The sequence below is a fragment of the Amphiura filiformis genome, chromosome 6 (assembly GCF_039555335.1).
Source record: "Amphiura filiformis chromosome 6, Afil_fr2py, whole genome shotgun sequence".
NCBI classification, from domain to species: Eukaryota; Metazoa; Echinodermata; class Ophiuroidea; order Amphilepidida; family Amphiuridae; genus Amphiura; species Amphiura filiformis.
In genome coordinates, this window is record NC_092633.1 from 63482418 (window position 1) to 63502330 (window position 19913).

The following is a 19913-nucleotide window of genomic DNA, read 5'->3' on the forward strand; positions in this document are numbered from 1 at the left end:
ATATTAGTCTAACTTTGGAACAATTGCGAATCAAGCAACTCCCCCTTACATACTTACTTAACTTACTTACCGGAGTGGTGTCAAGTGAAAGAAAACAAAAGTAAAGAATATAATTAAAAAAATATTTTCTCCACCAGGGGAAACACTCCTCATAAGACCAGGGTCAATAATATTCCTTTAAAAGACCCAGGTCAATATTCATAACTTGGGGTCTTTTCTACATTAAATATCTCGAAAACAATACAAAAGTGTGACCTCGGGACCCGGGTGGTGTCACGTGAAAGGTGGTGTCACGTGAAGTCCGAAACGTGTGACAGTAGTAGTATGCCACAATATATTGCCGAAGCCCCATGGTTCAGCTATTGTGCGGTAACCGCTCTAGTTGTTTGACGAAAGCAACTTGATATTGTCTAAATATTGCACCTCTAAAATGACTTCAAAGCAAATTGGCGCGTTCGTGGAGTCAAAGGAATGTTGTTCTTACCATCGAGCATTCAAAATGTTGCTCAACACATTTCTAAACTTTAGCTTTTATACCGGAGTGTTCTTGAACAGGCCGAATATGCCAAATGTGAAGATTCCTTTTGCCTTACAGCGCTGAAATCAAAATACCAAATCAGATTCCTTTTGATCTGAAAGCCTTTTCTCATTCGTAAGAAGGAAATAGAAATGGTGGGTTTAAGCTTGCGCCGAGTTAAATAGAAATGGCGGGGATTTATGTGTAATACCGAATTGTGCGTCTGTCCTGTCTATGTTGTCAAAGACATTTCAAATCGTACGATTAAAGTTGTATTTTGATATACTCCTCTGCAATGATTGAAACCTCGGGCCACTCAACATATGCTTTTGTCGTGGACAAGACTTTGATAGGCAGTTTTACAACGGTTCGTTTTAACTTGATTTATCGAATTTGCTAAATACCGGCTTGGGATAGAATAGAGTTACCTTTGAGATAACAGATATGCAAAGGTTTGAACATTAACATGATTAAAGGGCATTCACAGATTTTGCGGACGGTCGGCTAAAATGTCATTTTTTAAACCTTGAAGTATTATACGTATGTTAAAGGGGTACTATACCCATTGAATTTTTTTGCGGTTTTTTTGCATTTGTGAAGAAATGAGAAAACAATTGGACAAAGTGGTATGCAAAATGAAGGAGCACATCTTCTAGTTTTATCGGTGGCATCGGTATCAATGTAGCTTACATGCTTTTAAAGGTAGAAGCCAAAAAAATGGCACATCAATGATGTACCACGTTTTGGCTTCTGCAGCATCCCTTCAGTATCTCCCAGGAGGTGTTGGACATACTGTAAGTACAGTGTGCGTGGCCGTCCCGGATTGATCTTGTTTTCCATGTCCTTGGTGATTACCCATGACTCGCACCCGTATAGAAAGACAGTAACACAAGTTGTCTCAAACAGCTTGATTTATGTTTGGATGGGCTTTATAAAGGCGTTCCAGTTTCCAGAGAGCTGCCCAGGGTAGTGTTTTTCTTCTTTTTAGGTCTCCAACACTAGAGCCCATCTTGAAACCCAACTTGAAGTCTGCGACATGGTTCATGGTACTACCATAGACTTCAAGTGCTGGCTGAGCGTTACAGTTTGCAGTCATGTATTCTGTCTTAGGTGCGCTGATGACAAAGCCTAGATCAACTGCTGCAGTTGCAGTCCTAGTAAGCTGTGATTGAGCCCGGGCTATTTAAGATTCCAACAAGGCAATATCATCAGCAAAATCCAGGTCATTCAGTATCCTAGCAGGATACCTGCTTAACCGACGTGGGTAGGTAACAATTCCAGCGTCAATTCAAGAAGTTGATTTCTTCAGAAGGTAGTCTACCAGGATAATGAACAGGAATTGTGCCAACACATCACCCTGAAGCACCCCATTTGTTACTTGGAAAGGCTCTGCGATACTTCCATCTACCATAACGGCGCTATTGGAGTCCTTGTAGAGCACCTGGATGGTATTGACAACAGCCTTTGGTATTCCATAATACCACAGCACTGAAAACATGACAGACCTGTTGATGGAGTCGAAGGCTTTTTGAAGTCCACACAAGTGACTGTTAAAGTGAAGTTGGTACTCATTGAAGCCTTCCATGATCCTCCTCATAATGTGTATTTGCTGAGCACAGCTGCGACCTGATCTAAAGCCAGCCTGGTTGCTTCTCAGTAAAGGATCAATGTGAGGTCGGATCCTGTTCAGCAATAAGCGAATTACCACGGTAGTTTGTCATGAGAGAGAGGTCGCCTTTCTTTGGTAGAGGAATGATTACATTTGTGAACCATTGACGTGGCGGTGTCAGCGTTGAGAATACTTCCATACAGAATTCAAGAATCATATCAGTCATGCTATCCCCTCCTCCCTGAAGTGGTTCAGCAGTTATAGCACAGTCCAATGTTGCTGCCTTGTTGGTCTTCATGGCTGCTATTGCTTCGACTACTTCTTCACGAGTTGGGGGGCTCAGTGATAATAGGAAGATCTCTTGGAAACAGCTTCAACACTCTTATGACATCTGTGAATGTGCTTGGACATGACCAGACCCACTCCTCCGTGCCTTTGCTTGGTAGCAGAAGAGCACCATCTGACAATTATAAGAAAGCACCCATTTATTTATTTTTTTAAATCTTCATCCTACCTGTGCTACTTTCTTCTTCACCGTATACCCTTAAACTTAAAATGGGTCACTTCGTTTTACCTTGTCATTGCTTGGGGTTAGCGAATTAATAAAAATTCAGTTGTTAATGTGGTTGCCAAGTCAGGTTGGCATTTCAGTATTACCGTCTTGATGAGGGCGTCGTAGAACTCACTTCATGTAATAGTATTATTTTACCAGATTGTTACCGTAACAAATTGGACGGTATTTTTGCTAAAGGTATATAAAATCAATAGTCGTATACGATCTGGCTAATTTTTATGGTAAATAATATTGGTATTTTATTTCACGACACCTTCGTTAAAACAAAATGTTATTGCAATATTCTTAAACAAATTCATCAGGAATGTTCATAGAAGATTGTTAGTTGTGATATCATACGAATTGTCCAATAAAATATCCACTTACTTCCAGACGTTTCGGAAAATGTCAGTTTCCTTTTTTGATGCTATTGTTGTAATGACGATCTGTGTACAGCTGATGTTGACTGCTGCTCACTGAAGTCAACAAGATCAATGCTGCTGCTTGGTAACCAATTGTTGCCAATTGATTTGCTGTCACTTATCAGATCGTCAAAAACGTGACTTAAGTTGTATTGCCCCTCGTCTATGTTCATGGTGTTGCCCCGCTTCCTTATGGTGATTGCTTCTTTAATCCATCTTTTTTTAAATATCACACCATGAACAGGGACGAGGAGCAATACAAATTTTGTCACGTTTTTGACGATCTGATAAGGGAGAGCAAATCAATTGGCAACTCGGATATTTGTTTGGACTAATCGTATGAAATCACAACTAACAATTGTTACTGCAATTCTTCCAAAGACATGGTTTCTCGACAAAAGAGCCTTCGCTGTAGGTGGACGAAGAATAATTTTTATTTTCCTAAGATAAAAATTACTTTCCAACCAGGAGTGCTCTTCAACAGGCCAAATGTAAAGATTCCCTTTTCCTTACAGCGCCGAAATCAAAATACCAAATCAAATCCTTTTGATCTAAAAGGTTGTTTTCTCCTTTGTAAGAGGGAAATAGAAATGGGTGGGTTTAAGCTTGCGCTGCGTTAAATAGAAATGCCGGGATTTATGTGTAATAACGAATTTGTGCATCCTTCATGTCTATGTTATCAAAGATACTCCAAATCATACAATTAAATTGTGCATTTGATACACCCTATGCAAGGATAGAAACCTCAAGCCACTCAAAACAATGCTTTTGTCATGTTTGTCGTCGATAAGACTTTGATAAGTAGTTTTACAACGGATATCTTTTACTTGATTTACAAATTTGTAAGGGCATTCAGATATTTTTGTGGTTATGATTATTGCAAATTGCACATTATCGCAAGCCAGATAATTGTTTTATCATTTAATTTCCTTTTAAGGATATTAAAACATCTGCAAACATGTACTATATAATCTCAACCAAGCACACGATTTCTGATCAAAAATTTGAACTCAACAACATTTCTTTTGAAATATTTGAGGCCATTACATGCAACTACAGATCATATTGTGCGACAGACTAATAGAATTAAGTGTTATGGATGTACCCGTTATACCGGGTTTGCTAACAGCAATATCGCATCCATCAATATTTTCATCTGCTTGTAATAATTTTACTCCATCATTATTCATCTGCCTATGGTCAATTCCAATAAGTAATTGATGGAAGCAAGGAGCTTAAGAAAACGGATAATAGTTGTCGTTGTGGGAAAAAAATCAATTACACCACGATGATCCAAATACCGTAATTTTACTGGAATTTTACAACATTTGTCATGATAATCATATATGGTGCTATTACCCGAAAACATTCTCGATAAGCGAATTTTGATATTTGAGAAATAAATCCCAATATGCAACGATGTTTAAAACTTCTATTTACGACCTTTTTCAAATTTGAAATAGCACACATCGGACATTGATATAAAATATCATCCTATTTATTCTTGTTATCTTCATCCTACCTTCGCTACTTGTTTCTACTCTTAAACCCAACTGATGTTGAAAATGGGTCGCTTCGTTTTACCCTGCCATTGCTTGGGGTTAAAGAATTAATATAAATTCAGTTGTTGATGTGATTGTCAAGTCAGGTTGGCGTTTTAGTATTACCATCTTGATGAGGGCGTCGCAGCATTCACTTCCTGCGAATATGCGTTAGTATTCATTTGCCAGATTGTTTCCGTGTCAACTTGGACGATATTTTTGTTACTATAAAGTATAGACAAATCAACAGTCATCTACTGTACGATCTACCTAAGTTTGTGAGGTACATAATACAATATTAGTATTTAACTTCATGACATCTTCGCTTAAACATTAATTTCACAATTTTAGCTGTCATTCCAATACATGGTTTTCACGACAAAAGAGTCGTAGGCTGACGAAGAAATAAAAAACGCTTTTCTAACCATTCCTTGTCATTGTTTCCCATTCTCAGAACACCCGAACATGTCTGTATTGAAGTAGACTTAAGACCCGGTGACCATTAAATTTCAAGCGCTTCGCCCTCTTGTGACCAGATCAGATGTTAATCTTTGTTCCAGCCAATGACGAATAAGCACAATCCATCTTGGAACCGAGACTAATAATATTGAACGCCGTTTTGAACGCCGTATTGGCGCACGGTCCACGCACCCCAACATCGCAATCTCTCTCATGTCTCTCAAGACCTCGCGCTAATAGAAAATCAAAAACGGCGCAATTACCGGCATTCATATGACACACACCAACCACAACGGATGTGCACATAATTTGTTTGAATATCTTAGTTGATTAAAAGCCTTAGCTATGATGTTCAGGCTAATTAAGCGTAAGACCAGAAATGCTACACTTTTTCCATGCCGTTGGCACCATCCTCAACCAGAAATCATATACATTGTGGGGAAACCATATACTTTCTTTAGCATTCGCTTACCTGTCAATCACTACTCGAACAGCTAAGGTGTAATGAGTACGTGCACCCCGGGGTGGTGAATGTTCAAAATGGTCTCCCAAAAATCGTTTCCCTTTTCAACATGACAAAATATCTCATTTTCATGTACATTACCATACATATTGCTAGGGTTGTTGAGTTGATCAACAAAGGCAAGGGACTGGTATATCGATGTGTTTGAGCGAACTGCATACACTAAGTTCAATAGCCTTATGTAAAGTGGCGGGAGTGCATACTGTCAGGCAATGACGTATTCATAGATAGTACCAATGTTGATTTAGGTTTTGCACACTGCTATTCTAAAAAAAACCATTTGCTTAGATTCAGATCAGTATTGTGAAGAGTAGTATAAAAGAGAAATTTAGTACCTTACTGAATCTTTTCATTCTCGAGCTACAATAAAAGAAAACCATGCATTACGAATTCATTGCAATTCAAACCTTAGGTAAAATTATCCGATATTCTTAATAAACGGGAGTCATCCATTTCGTTCAAAGCTGTCACACCAGTTTATTGTGTTACGGCACAGTCATGCCAAATAACCATAATGTTTGTGATAATTAGCGTTGTATGACCGATCGTGAAGGTAGTACCGATATGTCCACACCATTACATATTTATCAAGTTTCACTCACCCCCAAGAGCAACATCCCAGCAGTCACATCATTATTCTATTTTTCATACACATACTTTCGGTCGATTCGTAATTGAAAGAGCGTTGATTAGTCTTGTCTTTGTTTATTTTCTACACACGCAACTTACTATTCTTCAAATATTGCACCTCTAAAAAGTTTGCAAAGTAAATTGGCACGTTCGTGGTGGAGTAAAGGAATGTTCTTAACATCGGGTATTGAAAATGTTGTTCACATTCTACCATGTCTATCAAAAGCGAATAATAAACTTCAGTCTTTAAATCTGGAGCAACATTTATGCTGCAGTACTTTTGAACAGGCCGAATATTCCAAATGTGATGATTCATTTTGCCTTATATTAATTTTTTAATCAATTATTTTAATCAACTGAGAAGCATAGCGATAATTATCGACATCCATCGGTTATCGGTTATTATATAGTTCTTTACGACTTCAAAACACACAATTTGTGACAAAATATTTGGACTCAAAAGCACCGAAAAATCGGAATGTTCCATGAAGTTCAACAACATATCTTTTTCAATTTATGAGACCATTGCTAACAGCAATATCACATTCATATTTTCATCTGCTAGAAATAATTTTACTCCATTATTATTCATCTGCCTATGGTCAATTTCAACAAGACATTTCATCAGTTTCTATAGTGCACGGAGCTTAAGTAAGCAAAGTAGCATTACCCCTAAGCCTAGATCAAGCCTCAAATAATGTTGTTTAAATGCAGATAGATCATTTTATTCTTACATGGAATCATGATTCTACAAAATACTACTAAAAGTACAAAGCATGGTGACAAAAAACAAAAAACAAAAACAAAAACAAAACAAAAACAAAAAATTATTAAAGTATCGAAATTTTTAAACAACAAACTGTTGTCTTCTCTCATGCTTACAATTTACACACAACTATTTATTTATGAAATGAAACCAACCGGTGATTCCAAGGGATGACAAGACGAGTAGTGTCTGTCACAGAGCGTAGACCTGGTCTAGCTGATTGGTAAATGGTAATGCAGTCTGTGAGGTATGAAGGAGCCTGATCTTTAAGCGAATTGAAAATGTACAGAAGTGTCTTGAAGGCGATTCTATTTAAACCATGTTAATTGGGAGCCAATGAAGACTAGCGAGAAGAGGAGTTGTAGAATGACGGCGAGCAACTTGAAAGATTATGCGAGCAGCCCTGTATAAAGTATGGTGACAAAAACAAAAACAAAAAACAAAACAAAAATAAAAAGATATTCAAGTATCGAAAATTTTAAACAACAATCTGTTTCTCTTCTCATGCTTACAATTTACACACAACTATTTATTTATAAAATAAAAGTTTTTAAAAAATAATGGAATAAATTATGTTATATATTATGTCTATTTCTTAAAAAAAACATTGCTATCCTATGAATGCTTAGCCTGTGATATTACAATAATGTACACGCACTATTAAACCTAACGATATTTTTGTAAATACAAGTATACAAGACATATTTTAACCTACATCAATTGATTATTTACATGCTACTTTTGAAGTTTCTGACCATTTTCATTTTTTACATTTCGAAAGCAGCAAGAGCAACAATTTGATTACAAAACGCAATTTGATTACAAAACGATATAATTACTTGCAGTGAAACAGTGAAATGTTTTAGAAGTTAAAACCAAAATCTTATGAAATGTTTTCGGAAAGTAGACTATTATCACTTTCTTCCCGAATTCTCTCATGCAATAAGCCGTTTCTTGACCGCATACCCTTAAACTTAACTGAGTTTGAAAATGGGTCGCTTCGTTTTACCCTGCCATTGCTTGGGGTTAACGAATTAATATAAATTCAGTTGTTGATGTGATTGTCAAGTCAGGTTGGCATTTCCGTATTGCCATCTTGACGAGAACGCCGTAGCATTCACTTCCTGTGATAGTGTGTTTTTGTTAGAGTGTTACCAAAACAGGTTGCGCGATATTTTTACTAAGATAAAAGTATATAAATATTATACGATCCTTTCACAATATTTCAAAATACCGTAGTTTTCACGACAAAATGGTCTTATCTAGTGTCAATTGTAAATTGACGAAGAATGATACTAAGTTTACAAAACAGCTTTCCAACCATTCCTTGTCAATGTCTGCGACACGTGTTACACGGACATGTATGAATTTAGAGGGTGTTCCCAGAACACACGAACATGTTTGAAGTTAGAGGGTGTTCTCAGAACACAACACATATTACAGTCTTTCTTTGCAGGCTTAATTTAGTTATATGTACCATCAGATGGAGGCTGTTTCCGTAAATCTTGAAATAAACTCCATGCGAATGCCATACCCATAATCTGTGAGAACGAACATAAATTTACAAAATATTAACATGAGTATTGCTGGTTTCACCTGAATATTAACGACATATATACCATAACACATCCACCCCACAACTCTCCCAACCATAGCCCCACCTACCTCCACGCCAACCCCCACACACATTAAAGCTTTTGGATATATTATAAAAACTTATACCGGGGTATCAAATGAAAGACACAAGACGTGTTACTGCCGAACAACATTGAAAGATATTGTATATTAGTTTTACTGGACGACATAAGAATGTTCCATAATATCCCAGCAAACACAAAGCATTTAAATGTCGGGTAATTTTAAGGCATATAAAGGGAATAAAACTTTTTAATAACATTAAAACACTTTTGGAACACACGAACAAAAACAAGGAAACACACCCCATTAAAAATCATGAAGACAGTCACAGGAAACAATAACATGCTATATTCACAAGTTTAATAAGATCGTAATAAATACTCGGCAAAAGAGGTAGGACGACATTATTTCTTACCACATGTCACCTCTTCTTCTACCCCTAGACTCTTCCCCCTCTCTATTCCTCTTCTATATCTCTTTTACTCACTCCATCTCTTTCTCTCTCTGTCTTTCTCCAACCTCTAAGAAAAAACTTTGGATACACTTACTTGGAAGAAAGCAACACTGACACCAATAACACCCAAAACGTTGATGTTTTGTTGAAGTTCCATTTCAAGAGCTTGAACACACCCCTAGTATAACGGAAAAAGAAAAGAAGATTACTTTATAACTAAGGCTTATGTTTTCAACGTAGGTTCGGTAAATCTTAATTTTGCATGTAATGTCCTCGTTTTGCATAAGCGACTTATCGCCGCTGTTTTACCACTCAAAAGCGTTTGTATGGACTACTCAAACCAGTGCAAAAGTAAGGTATCTTCTGAGAAACTCCACTCGAGCACGTGGGAAACACCCGATGCTGAAGTGTATTACTTCGGTTCAGGGCGGGTTAAATGATAGTTTACTTACACCCTGATGCTTTTGTTCAGGGGCTGTTACTAATACTTTACTTATTCCTTGATACTTGAGTTCAGCAGTTGTTACTGATACTTTACTTACCCCTTGATACTTGGGTTCAGGGGTTGTTACTATAATACTTTACTTATTCCTTGATACTTGAGTTCAGGTGTTGTTACTAATACTTAACTTACCCCTGGATACTTGGGTTCAGTGTTTGTTACTGATACTTTACTTACCCCTTGGTACTTGGGTTCAGCGGTTGCTACTGATACTTTATTTATTCCTTGATACTTGAGTTCAGAGGTTGTTAATACTACTTAAAGCCATATTATAACATTTGCTGAGGAAGACGCCCTCACTGAATTTTTAAAATTCCTTTTTTACACGATTAAATTGTACTTTATTAAACCAATACACCCTGCAAAAAATCAAGACTCTAGGTGCTGTAGTTTTGTCAAAATCCGAGATTTTGAATAAAACGCCAGAACCGGCGCTTTATTATTACGATGGAATTATTAGTCGAACGCATACACGATGTTCATAACACACAGTACGTACACGGCGTGCGGGACGGTGATATCCCAGCAAACACAAAACGTTTTCGACATCATTCGCAAAAGGTTATAAAAGGTTGTCAGAAAACGTTTAAATGTCGGGTTATATAAAGGGTATATTGAGAGTATAAAACGTTTTCATAACCTTACAAAACATTTTTTGATAATCTACTGCTCAGCAAACAAAAATGTTTTACAGAAAACGTTTAAATGTCGGGTTATGTAAAGGGTATAAAAACGTGTTAATAACATTCCAAAAACATTCTTGAAAACTTGATACAAAACATTGTAAACAGAATGTTATTTTAGGGTTGAAAAAATATTGTGCGAAAAATGTTTGCCCAAAATATTTTCAATAACGTTTTAAAAACGTTTTCATGACCTTTATATAACCCGACATTTAAATGTTATTAAAATGTTTTGGAAAAAACATTTTAAGAACATTTCTGTGTTTGCTGGTTCAAATATTTTAACATAATGTTATTTAAGTATTGACACAATATTTGGCAAAAATGTTTGCAAAAATAGTTTACAATAACATTTTTTGAAAACATTTAAAAATATTGTTGTAGTGTGTTTTCATACAAAACGTTTTAAAACGTTATCATGACCTTTATATAACCCGACATTTTAATGTTATTAAAACGTTTTTACCTAAACCAAAAGCCAAAATATAACTTCTTTAAAACGTGTTTAAAACGTTTTTGTGTTTGCTGGGATACACAACAAAGGGTCGTACCACAACATGACCGAAGGAGTGGTACGTATTGGTGACATGTGCGCTGGTAGTAAATTCCAATTTTCTTTGCTTTGCCGGCTTTGTTCGGCTCAAAAATAAAAGGGGATATATCTGACAGTAAAAGCTAACATTTTATGGCAAAGAAATGCTAATCTATTTTGTTTGAAAATGTTATAATATGGCTTTTAACTTATCCCTTGGTCCCAGCAAACACAAAACGTTTTCGACATCATTCGCAAAAGGTTATAAAAGGTTGTCAGAAAACGTTTAAATGTCGGGTTATATAAAGAGTATAATAAGAGTATAAAACGTTTTCATAACCTTAAAAAACACTTTTTGATAATCTACTGCTCAGCAAACATAAATGTTTTACAGAAAACGTTTAAATGTCGGGTTATATAAAGAGTATAATAAGAGTATAAAACGTTTTCATAACCTTAAAAACACTTTTTGATAATCTACTGCTCAGCAAACATAAATGTTTTACAGAAAACGTTTAAATGTCGGGTTATATAAAGGGTATAAAAACGTTTTAATAACATTCCAAAAACATTCTTGAAAACTTGATACAAAACATTGTAAACAAAATGTTATTTTGGGGTTGAAAAAATATTTTGCGAAAAATGTTTGCCCAAAATATTTTCAATAACGTTTTAAAAACGTTTTCATGACCTTTATATAACCCGACATTTAAATGTTATTAAAAGGTTTTGAAAAAAAACATTTTGAGAACATTTCTGTGTTTGCTGGGTTCAAATATTTTAACATAATTTTATTTAAGTATTGACACAATATTTGGCAAAAATGTTTGCAAGAATAGTTTACAATAACATTTTTGAAAACATTTAAAAATATTGTTGTAGTGTGTTTTCATACAAAACGTTTTAAAACGTTATCATGACCTTTATATAACCCGACATTTTAATGTTATTAAAACGTTTTTACCTAAACCAAAAGCCAAAATATAACTTATTTAAAACGTGTTTAAAACGTTTTTGTGTTTGCTGGGGTACTTGTGTTCAGCGGTTGTTACTGATACTTTACTTACCCCTTGATACTTGAGTTCAGCGGTTGCTACTGATACTTTACTTACCCCTTGATACTTGGGTTCAGTGGTTGTTGCTGATACTTTACTTACCCCTTGATACTTGCGTTCAGGGGTTGTTACTGATACTTAACTTACCCTTTGATACTTGGGTTCAGCGGTTGTTACTAATACTTTACTTACCCCTTGATATTTTGGGTTCAGCGGTTGTTACTGATACTTTACTTATCCCTTGATACTTGAGTTCAGCGGTTGTTGCTGATACTTTACTTACCCCTTGATACTTGGGTTCAGGGGTTGTTATTGATACTTAACTTACCCCTTGATACTTGGGTTCAGCGGTTGTTACTAATACTTTACTTACCCCTTGATATTTGGGTTCAGCGGTTGTTACTGATACTTTACTTACCCCTTGATATTTGGGTTCAGCGGTTGTTACTGATACTTTACTTACCCCTTGATACTTGGGTTCAGCGGTTGTTGCTGATACTTTACTTACCCCTTGATACTTGCGTTCAGGGGTTGTTACTGATACTTTACTTACCCCCTTGATACTTGAGTTCAGCAGTTGTTACTGATACTTTACTTACCCTTGATCATGTTGATACTTGGGTTCAGTGGTTGTTACTGATACTTTACTTACCCCTTGATACTTGGGTTCAGCGGTTGTTACTGATACTTTACTTACCCCTTGATACTTGGGTTCAGCGGTTGTTAATGATACTTTACTTACCCCTTGATACTTGGGTTCAGCGGTTGTTACTAATACTTAACTTATTCCTTGATACTTGGGTTCAGGGGTTGTTACTAATACTTTACTTACCCATTGATACTTGGGTTCAGGGGTTGTTACTGATACTTTACTTATCTCTTGATACTTGGGTTCAGCGGTTGTTACTGATACTTTACTTACCCCTTGATACCTGGGTTCAGGGGTTCTTACTAATACTTTACTTACCCATTGATACTTGGGTTCAGGGGTTGTTACTGATACTTTACTTACCCATTGATACATGGCTTCAACGGTTGTTACTGATACTTTACTTACCCCTTGATACTTGGGTTCAGCGGTTGTTACTGATACTTTACTTACCCTTTGATACTTGGGTTCAGCGGTTGTTACTGATACTTTACTTACCCCTTGATACTTGGGTTCAGCGGTTGTTACTGATACTTTACTTACCCTTTGATACCTGGGTTCAGGGGTTGTTACTGATACTTTACTTACCCCTTGATACGTGGATTCTGAGGTTGCTACTGTTTTTTCTTTACTTACCCCGTGATACTTCGACTCATTTGGGTCTTTACCACATCCAGGGAAGCTGATGAAACAACATGAGTCCGGTGTCTCGTTAGCTTGGTATAGAGAGGAAAAATGTCCCCAATCTTGATAACTATCAACGCCACAACAGAAGAGCTATGCAATGGAAGCAACGTAATATAATCATTTTGAATAATTAAAGCAAAAGAAAAAACAGTGGCAAGTCGTCATAGAATATTCTCTCGTGTTTGCGATTTCAAGACAACAAATATATTTCTCCCAAATGTGGGACACGTTCATTAAAAAAGCAACATATTTAGTTTTGGTTACCAACAAAATCAACAGATAGTTGCTGACGGTAACAGCAGCGGGCAAGTGGTGCCCAGCTAACAATTTTTCGTTGTTACAACGTTGTCTTAAAGTTATATAAAGTCGTACAAATGTAATAAATGGACGTTATCAGTACGTAAATCTGTGAACTCGTATTCGTGTTGTGACAGCGTTATTCCCGAACGTTAATGTAACGTCATTATGACGTCAAGTTGTGAACGTGGAAACAACGTCACTATGACGTTATATCAACGTCCGAAAATTACAACATGAATACGAGTTCACAAATTAACGTAATTACGACGTCCGTAGATAACGTTGTATCGGGGTCAGACCATGACATTTATACGGCGTGCTTTATACGTCGAAACAACGTCATAAATTTGCGTACTAGCGACGTCCGTAGATGACGTTGTATCTGGGTCAGTTCATGACTTTTAAACCACGTGCTTTATACGTCGAGACAACGTGATTATGACATTATATTAACATCCGGCAACAATGATGCTTAATCCCAAAAAGGGAGAGTGTATAAAAATTCAAAGTTTAGAACTTCAGGAATAGAAGTCGTTACTTTGAGTTTCACGCCTAAAGGCGATTGTGAGACAACACAATCGAGGAATTTTGTCTGGACAACAATCTTGTTGGAATGGAAGAATTAACATTCCATGGTGTCAACATCTAAACTATTTTTCAGATACGTATTTGTGTAACGTTTTCTGAACGTATTATTCAAACGTTGTCACCAGGTCTGGTCAAACATTGCATCAACGTCGAAACAACGTCATTTCAACGTCATAATGATGTTATATCAACGTCCAAAAATCAACGTCGAAAATAACGTTGTCACTACGTCCAACGTCAGCGAACGTCGTGAAAACGTAGTGTGTTAGCTGGGTGGATAGGGTTAGGGTTGGAAGTAGGGTTACTTTGTCGAACAAATTAATACAGGGCGTTCTACATTACACTTACATATGTTTGCATCTTGTCCCATGCCCTTGTAAGTCCTTGTTCACCTGTGGCGTTATATTTTTGAAGTCCACCTGTTGTTAAGTCTTGAGCAATGTAATGTGCAACTTGATTTCTGTAGGTGAAACCCATAGCAGCGATGGCAATCTCCAGGATGAATATTCCAACCAAAATGATGAAGTACTGGAATTTCAAACATACGAGTATGAAAAGCTGAAGGTTGTTACATCATTTTATTGTTTCTATTTCAACTTAGGTACTACAATCTTAGAAATATTTGTTCGAACACTTTTAAGGCCATATTGGAAATGGTCCCCCTTCTACCCCCGTACAATGTTGGCATGCCCAATATGCTCATCTTCACCATATCTTCTCCCAACATTGTTTGGTGGGGAAAGGGGAGGGGCATGCTTAAGATGAACGTTGAGACTACACTATTATAATTCTTATTTTTCAGTGACTCATATAGCGTGCGCACTATGCTAAAAAGAACATGGGAATTACAGTGGGTGTTCGAACACATTTTTTCCGGGATTGTAGTTATGATTACTTTGTTTCTGTCATAAGAATTTCTTCTTCTTCTGGCTCTTCTCTTATTTTCTGTTCTGTTATTACACTTGTCCTGTTCTAGTTCTTGGATTTCTTGTCCTTTTGCGTTGATGGTTTCCCCTTCCTCCTGATAATCTTCTCCTCCTTCCTCATAATCGTCTTATTTTCTTCTTCCCATTCGTTTATCTTTTGTTTATTCTTTTCTCGTTTGATTTGTCTTTTCTTCTTCTTTTTCTTGACTAATGTGCCTTTACTATGAAAACCTTACAAAAGTAATCCAATAACAATTTGCTGTGAAGCCCCATTTACCCCCAGGTATTTATCTCTTTCCCCTTCCCATTTGATATGCATGTGCCCTTATATTTACCGTAATTAGTAGACATGGATTTTCTTTTAAAGCACCACAACATCCCAAGAATGACACAGCCATTATGACTACCCCAACTGCGATGCACAAATTCGCTGCGTTGAGAAATGGGAAGCTGGGAAGCAAGGTTGCAAATGGACCTTCGCGATGATGTAGAAAGATACCTCCACCAAGAAGAGTCGCACCGGAGATCTATAAACAATTAAGATATTAGGAGTTGATTTACTAATATTAATCAAATTTTTTGAAGTGATTAGTCATTTTTAAAATAATTGATCAAGTACAACAATGAGAAAAGGTACATCAAAAACACTACGACTTCTTCTATAATTCACGTAAAAATTCTAAGAAATGCAGATACCAGAGGATGTATAGGTTCAGATGCAAGGGCTCACACACCTACGCATTTGCAGCCAAATTGGCAAGGTGGCATCTGATCTGCCAATGTAAGCAATGTAGGCCTACAGTAAAATTGAGATTCCTTCAAAATGTAGGCATAGAAGTAGGTGAAGTTTGATAACCAAAAAATACCAATTCCAGTGCCCACAGAAGTGTTAAACCTGCAGAACCAACTTCAATGTATGTAGCTTAAATCCATATTATAACATTTCTGTAAAAATAGATTAGTATTTATTTTCCATAAAATGTTAGCTTTTACTTTCAGATATGTCCCCTTTTAATTTTGAGCCGAACAAGTGAGGTAAAGCATAGAAAATTGGAATTTACTACTAGCGCCCATGCATGTTACTCCCGCGGTTTTAATACGGTACGATCCTCTGCGTGTGTGTATGTGTATCCCGCACGCCGTGTACGTACTGTGCATACGTGTTCGACTAACATTTCCATCGTAATAATAAAACGCCGGTTCCGGCGTTTATTCAAAATCGCGGATTTTGACAAAACTACAGCACCTTAAGTCTTGATTTTTGCAGAGTATCTTTATTGACTAAAATACATTACAATCGTGTAAAAAACAGAATTTAAAAATATTTTGAGGGCGTTCTCCTCAGCAAATGTTATAATATGGCTTTAAGTTGTACGTGTAACCTCAAAGTATGATGGCATTTATTCCTACTGAATACTGATTGCAAATGGTCATGCTAGGCCTGCTACTGTATCAATGGTGACAACGTGATGTCTTCTGCCATCTTTTCCAAAGAATTTCCCAATAAGGAAACTGACCCCCACCCATTTTATTCAGAATTTCATTATCTTGACCCGAAGATTGAGAATAAATTTAAGTTATCAATGCATATGATTGGATATTTAGCGACATCAAAGACAAAACTTATGTAAACACCTCATATTTTGTACTTACAAAGAACAAAATGTTGAATATTGCCATTGTGTATTTGATACATTTTGAACAGCCATCGAGCGCCATGATGAATCAAATTGGTTGCGTCAAAACCCTGCAAAGGATAGGAAAGAAAGATTGTTAGGAAGTTATTTATTAGTAGGCCCTAGTTCATTCATTTTGACATGGGCGGTGAAAATATATCACCATGATGACTATAATATTTGTCATTCTCTCACTATTATGATTTATACATAGTCATTATTTGACATGAACATTTAAGAGATAAATCACGATTACATTCAAAAACAAGAGATTTACAAAAGTTTGGAATTCTTGTCAATGTGTTTTATTGACTTCTAAGCACATTGGCCAACAAAATGTATCTGGAGAAGGGAGGGTATTCACATGCCTCAGATGATGAGTTCTGCACGAAACTTCCACGGATGTTTTTGAACAAACGGATACAAAACCTCTTGTTTTTTTTTACTTTTTCATGATTATAAAGCCAAATTAAAAAAATAAAATGTCATTTATTACTTAGCTACATGTATTTGAATGGGGCTTCAACTTCATCAATAGGCCCTACTGCTGTTTTCTTCATTTTTTGCCACATTTTTCATTCCATCAATACCAAATAACAATTTGAATGACTTATCCTTCACTTTTAGGCAATTTATAAACATTTTTTTTACATTTGCGCTGGGATCACTGCATGGGCCTTTAAGTCCTGTCATCCTTGTAACTATTCTGTCTGATAAAGACGTCTTTTTATACGGTATGTCACCAAAAGGACACCATTTTAGCTGATATCAATTGATGTAGGACCCCCTAGCATTAATTAATCAAAACTGATGTAACTTCATACAAGATATAGCACTATACATATTTGAAGAGTGAATTAGTCTGAGAATCTAACACAGATTTGGTGTAAAAACAACAATTTTGGAGAAAACCACAAAAAAATACACTTTTATTTTTTGGAACACACTATAGAAAAAAAAAAAAAAAAATCAAAATGTGACTTTATTGATTTTAATTTAGTAACTCTATTTCAGGGACTGGCTTCTTTTTTATACATGTATAATATGTATATGGATATTTGTCTGATTTTTTTAATTATTGACTAAAAGCCAAAATATGAATTTTTGACTAAATCACTCCAGGTCCATTTTTGACCCCGGGCTTTTCTTGGTTGAAGCATCACTTTTGTTCTAAACGACTGATTGTAGCGGAATAAAAAAAACACCATTTCATTTCACCGTTTTTGTTGTTGTTGTTGTTGTTGTTAAACATTTTCCATCCTGGAGTTAAGATCTTTTTGGGACACCCGGCAATGGTGTAACTCCCTAGTTTTCCTATAGCCTAAGATATCAATGTTGCATTTTCTGCCTTCAGATCGCGTCACAAATAGCATATTTTTTTAGAGTCTAAATAACATATTAGCATCAATAATGGGCGTATAAATTTGCCCTATAGGAAGCCAGGTAAACAGGTGATACCAATTTGTAAAAAGAAAGTCAGCAAACTTTAATTCCTTCCGATTTAGTAAACATGTATGTTTTCATCTCTCGGCTGTTGACAATCTGTTTTGAATTTTTATAAAATTTTCAATTGTGCGTGCAAAGCTTGCCACAAAACGTGTTTCAAATCTGAAATATCGGGTTTTAAGATAATTTTCAAAACATTCACAAAAGTTTGCATAAAATAATATTATTTAAATGTTTTAAAAACATTCTGTTTTAACATGTTTACATAATATTCAAAAATTGTTTACAACAACATTTTGACAACATGATAAAATCATAGTATATAGATAAAATGCTTTGGTCGCGTTTTTTATTCAAAATGTTATACAACGTTTTATGATCTTACTCATCAAATGTGACTAAAACGTTTTGACAAAGTTTTTAAAACTGACTTTCCCGTGTAATATTATTATATTTCACAGACATATAACACGTGCAATCCTAGTGGTCAAATGGTTAAAGGATACGCCTTAATCTGTATCTTCCTTAAACACCTAATCTTACAGCTTCGTGGCTGTTTGAAAAACAAAATTAGAATTTTAGTTCATTCTATTTTAGCTGGAATAATAAGATGACCTTGTGTTTAAGTTTCAAGACACGACTAATATATGAACACTTGCTGGATCCTTAAGAAGGGCAAACGGAGAACATAGACCTATATAAAATAATTTAGTTGGTACAAAATAGTTCAATGTTTATAATTATTTCCATTGCTAAAATGAATCACGGGTAGATTATCGAAGTGCTTAAAATGTATGTGACAATGTGCAAACTAAAATATACGAAAATGTATTTCACATCTTTATATAAACGTAATTCAGTACAAATAAGTATATTTCCCTCATCATTCTTATTTAATAAAAAAAAGAAAGGAAACATCAGAAAGGCATAATGCAGGTTTTTTTTTTGGTTGAAATCACTGACATACATCGCACAACATTTTCCAAGGAAACTTCAAATAAGTCCAATATTTCTAATCGGAAATTATAGGCGAAGGTGCTCTATTTAGCGTTATCTTTGGATTGATAATCATTTCATTTATATTTCATTTATATTTCCTCGACATTAACGCCTTTACCTAATATTTGATACAAATAGGCCTATCATTACTTTGTTAGGACGTTAGCCGTAAAAGGGTAATTAATGTTAAAATTAATTAATATTAAAATATAGGCCTAGTAAACAAAAAATACGCAAATCGGACAGGTTCGTTATAAACACCTTCATTTCGTAAGTTAAAGTAATAGACCTAACACATTATGTTTTTCACTTAGCTACTGCTATGATTTCTATTAAAATGTACTTACATATAGGTCTTCTGTACAATGCCGGTTTTTAAAATTCGGTTCAGCAGTTTAAAAGTCCCCAAGAGGTAGCAAGTAAACACTAGCTTCTTCACACTGTTGTTCGTCAGCTGGTGCAACTCTCACTTAGTGCCCATGTCCTGAACTGAGTGAGTTTTTAAACGCAGGTACGTACATAAAAGGAAGCAGTCCATTTACTACAAGCAGCAAGTTAGAAGCATTGATCAGTTTAGCCATTCATTAATTAAGAAAACAAATTCCAGAAGGAAATTCATTAAAGGGATATTTTGATGAAGTCATTATCAAAATAATTAATTATGGAATTGGACGAGTAGACCGTTTCCTGGTAAAATTGAATTACTATAAATAAATTTCTTGACCTAATACAAGGGTGCAATACAGGGTACCCCAGAA

At 35.7% G+C, this 19913-nt stretch overlaps 1 protein-coding gene across 1 annotated transcript; it reads right to left on the bottom strand.

Moving 5' to 3' along the window:
- Positions 1-6962: 6962 nt before the first annotated feature.
- LOC140155799 (tetraspanin-9-like) lies at positions 6963-19689 on the bottom strand. Its single transcript, XM_072178766.1, has 8 exons — positions 19503-19689; positions 16688-16781; positions 15370-15561; positions 14457-14636; positions 13170-13310; positions 9207-9290; positions 8498-8561; positions 6963-7423 (listed from the first exon to the last, which is right to left on the bottom strand). The coding sequence occupies exons 2-8, from the start codon at positions 16751-16753 to the stop codon at positions 7410-7412; spliced, it is 741 nt and encodes a 246-aa protein (XP_072034867.1). The 5' UTR covers positions 16754-16781; positions 19503-19689; the 3' UTR covers positions 6963-7409.
- Positions 19690-19913: the final 224 nt, after the last annotated feature.

Excerpts from the sequence above, each read along its gene's own strand:
- LOC140155799 (XM_072178766.1), bottom strand. The coding sequence starts at position 16,753 with ATGGCGCTCGATGGCTGTTCAAAATGTATCAAATACACAATGGCAATA. Across the intron at positions 14,637-15,369 it reads ATCCATGTCTACTAATTACG|TACTTCATCATTTTGGTTGG; the intron begins GTAAATATAAGG and ends TTGAAATTCCAG. Across the intron at positions 8,562-9,206 it reads TCAGTGTTGCTTTCTTCCAA|ATTATGGGTATGGCATTCGC; the intron begins GTAAGTGTATCC and ends TCGTTCTCACAG.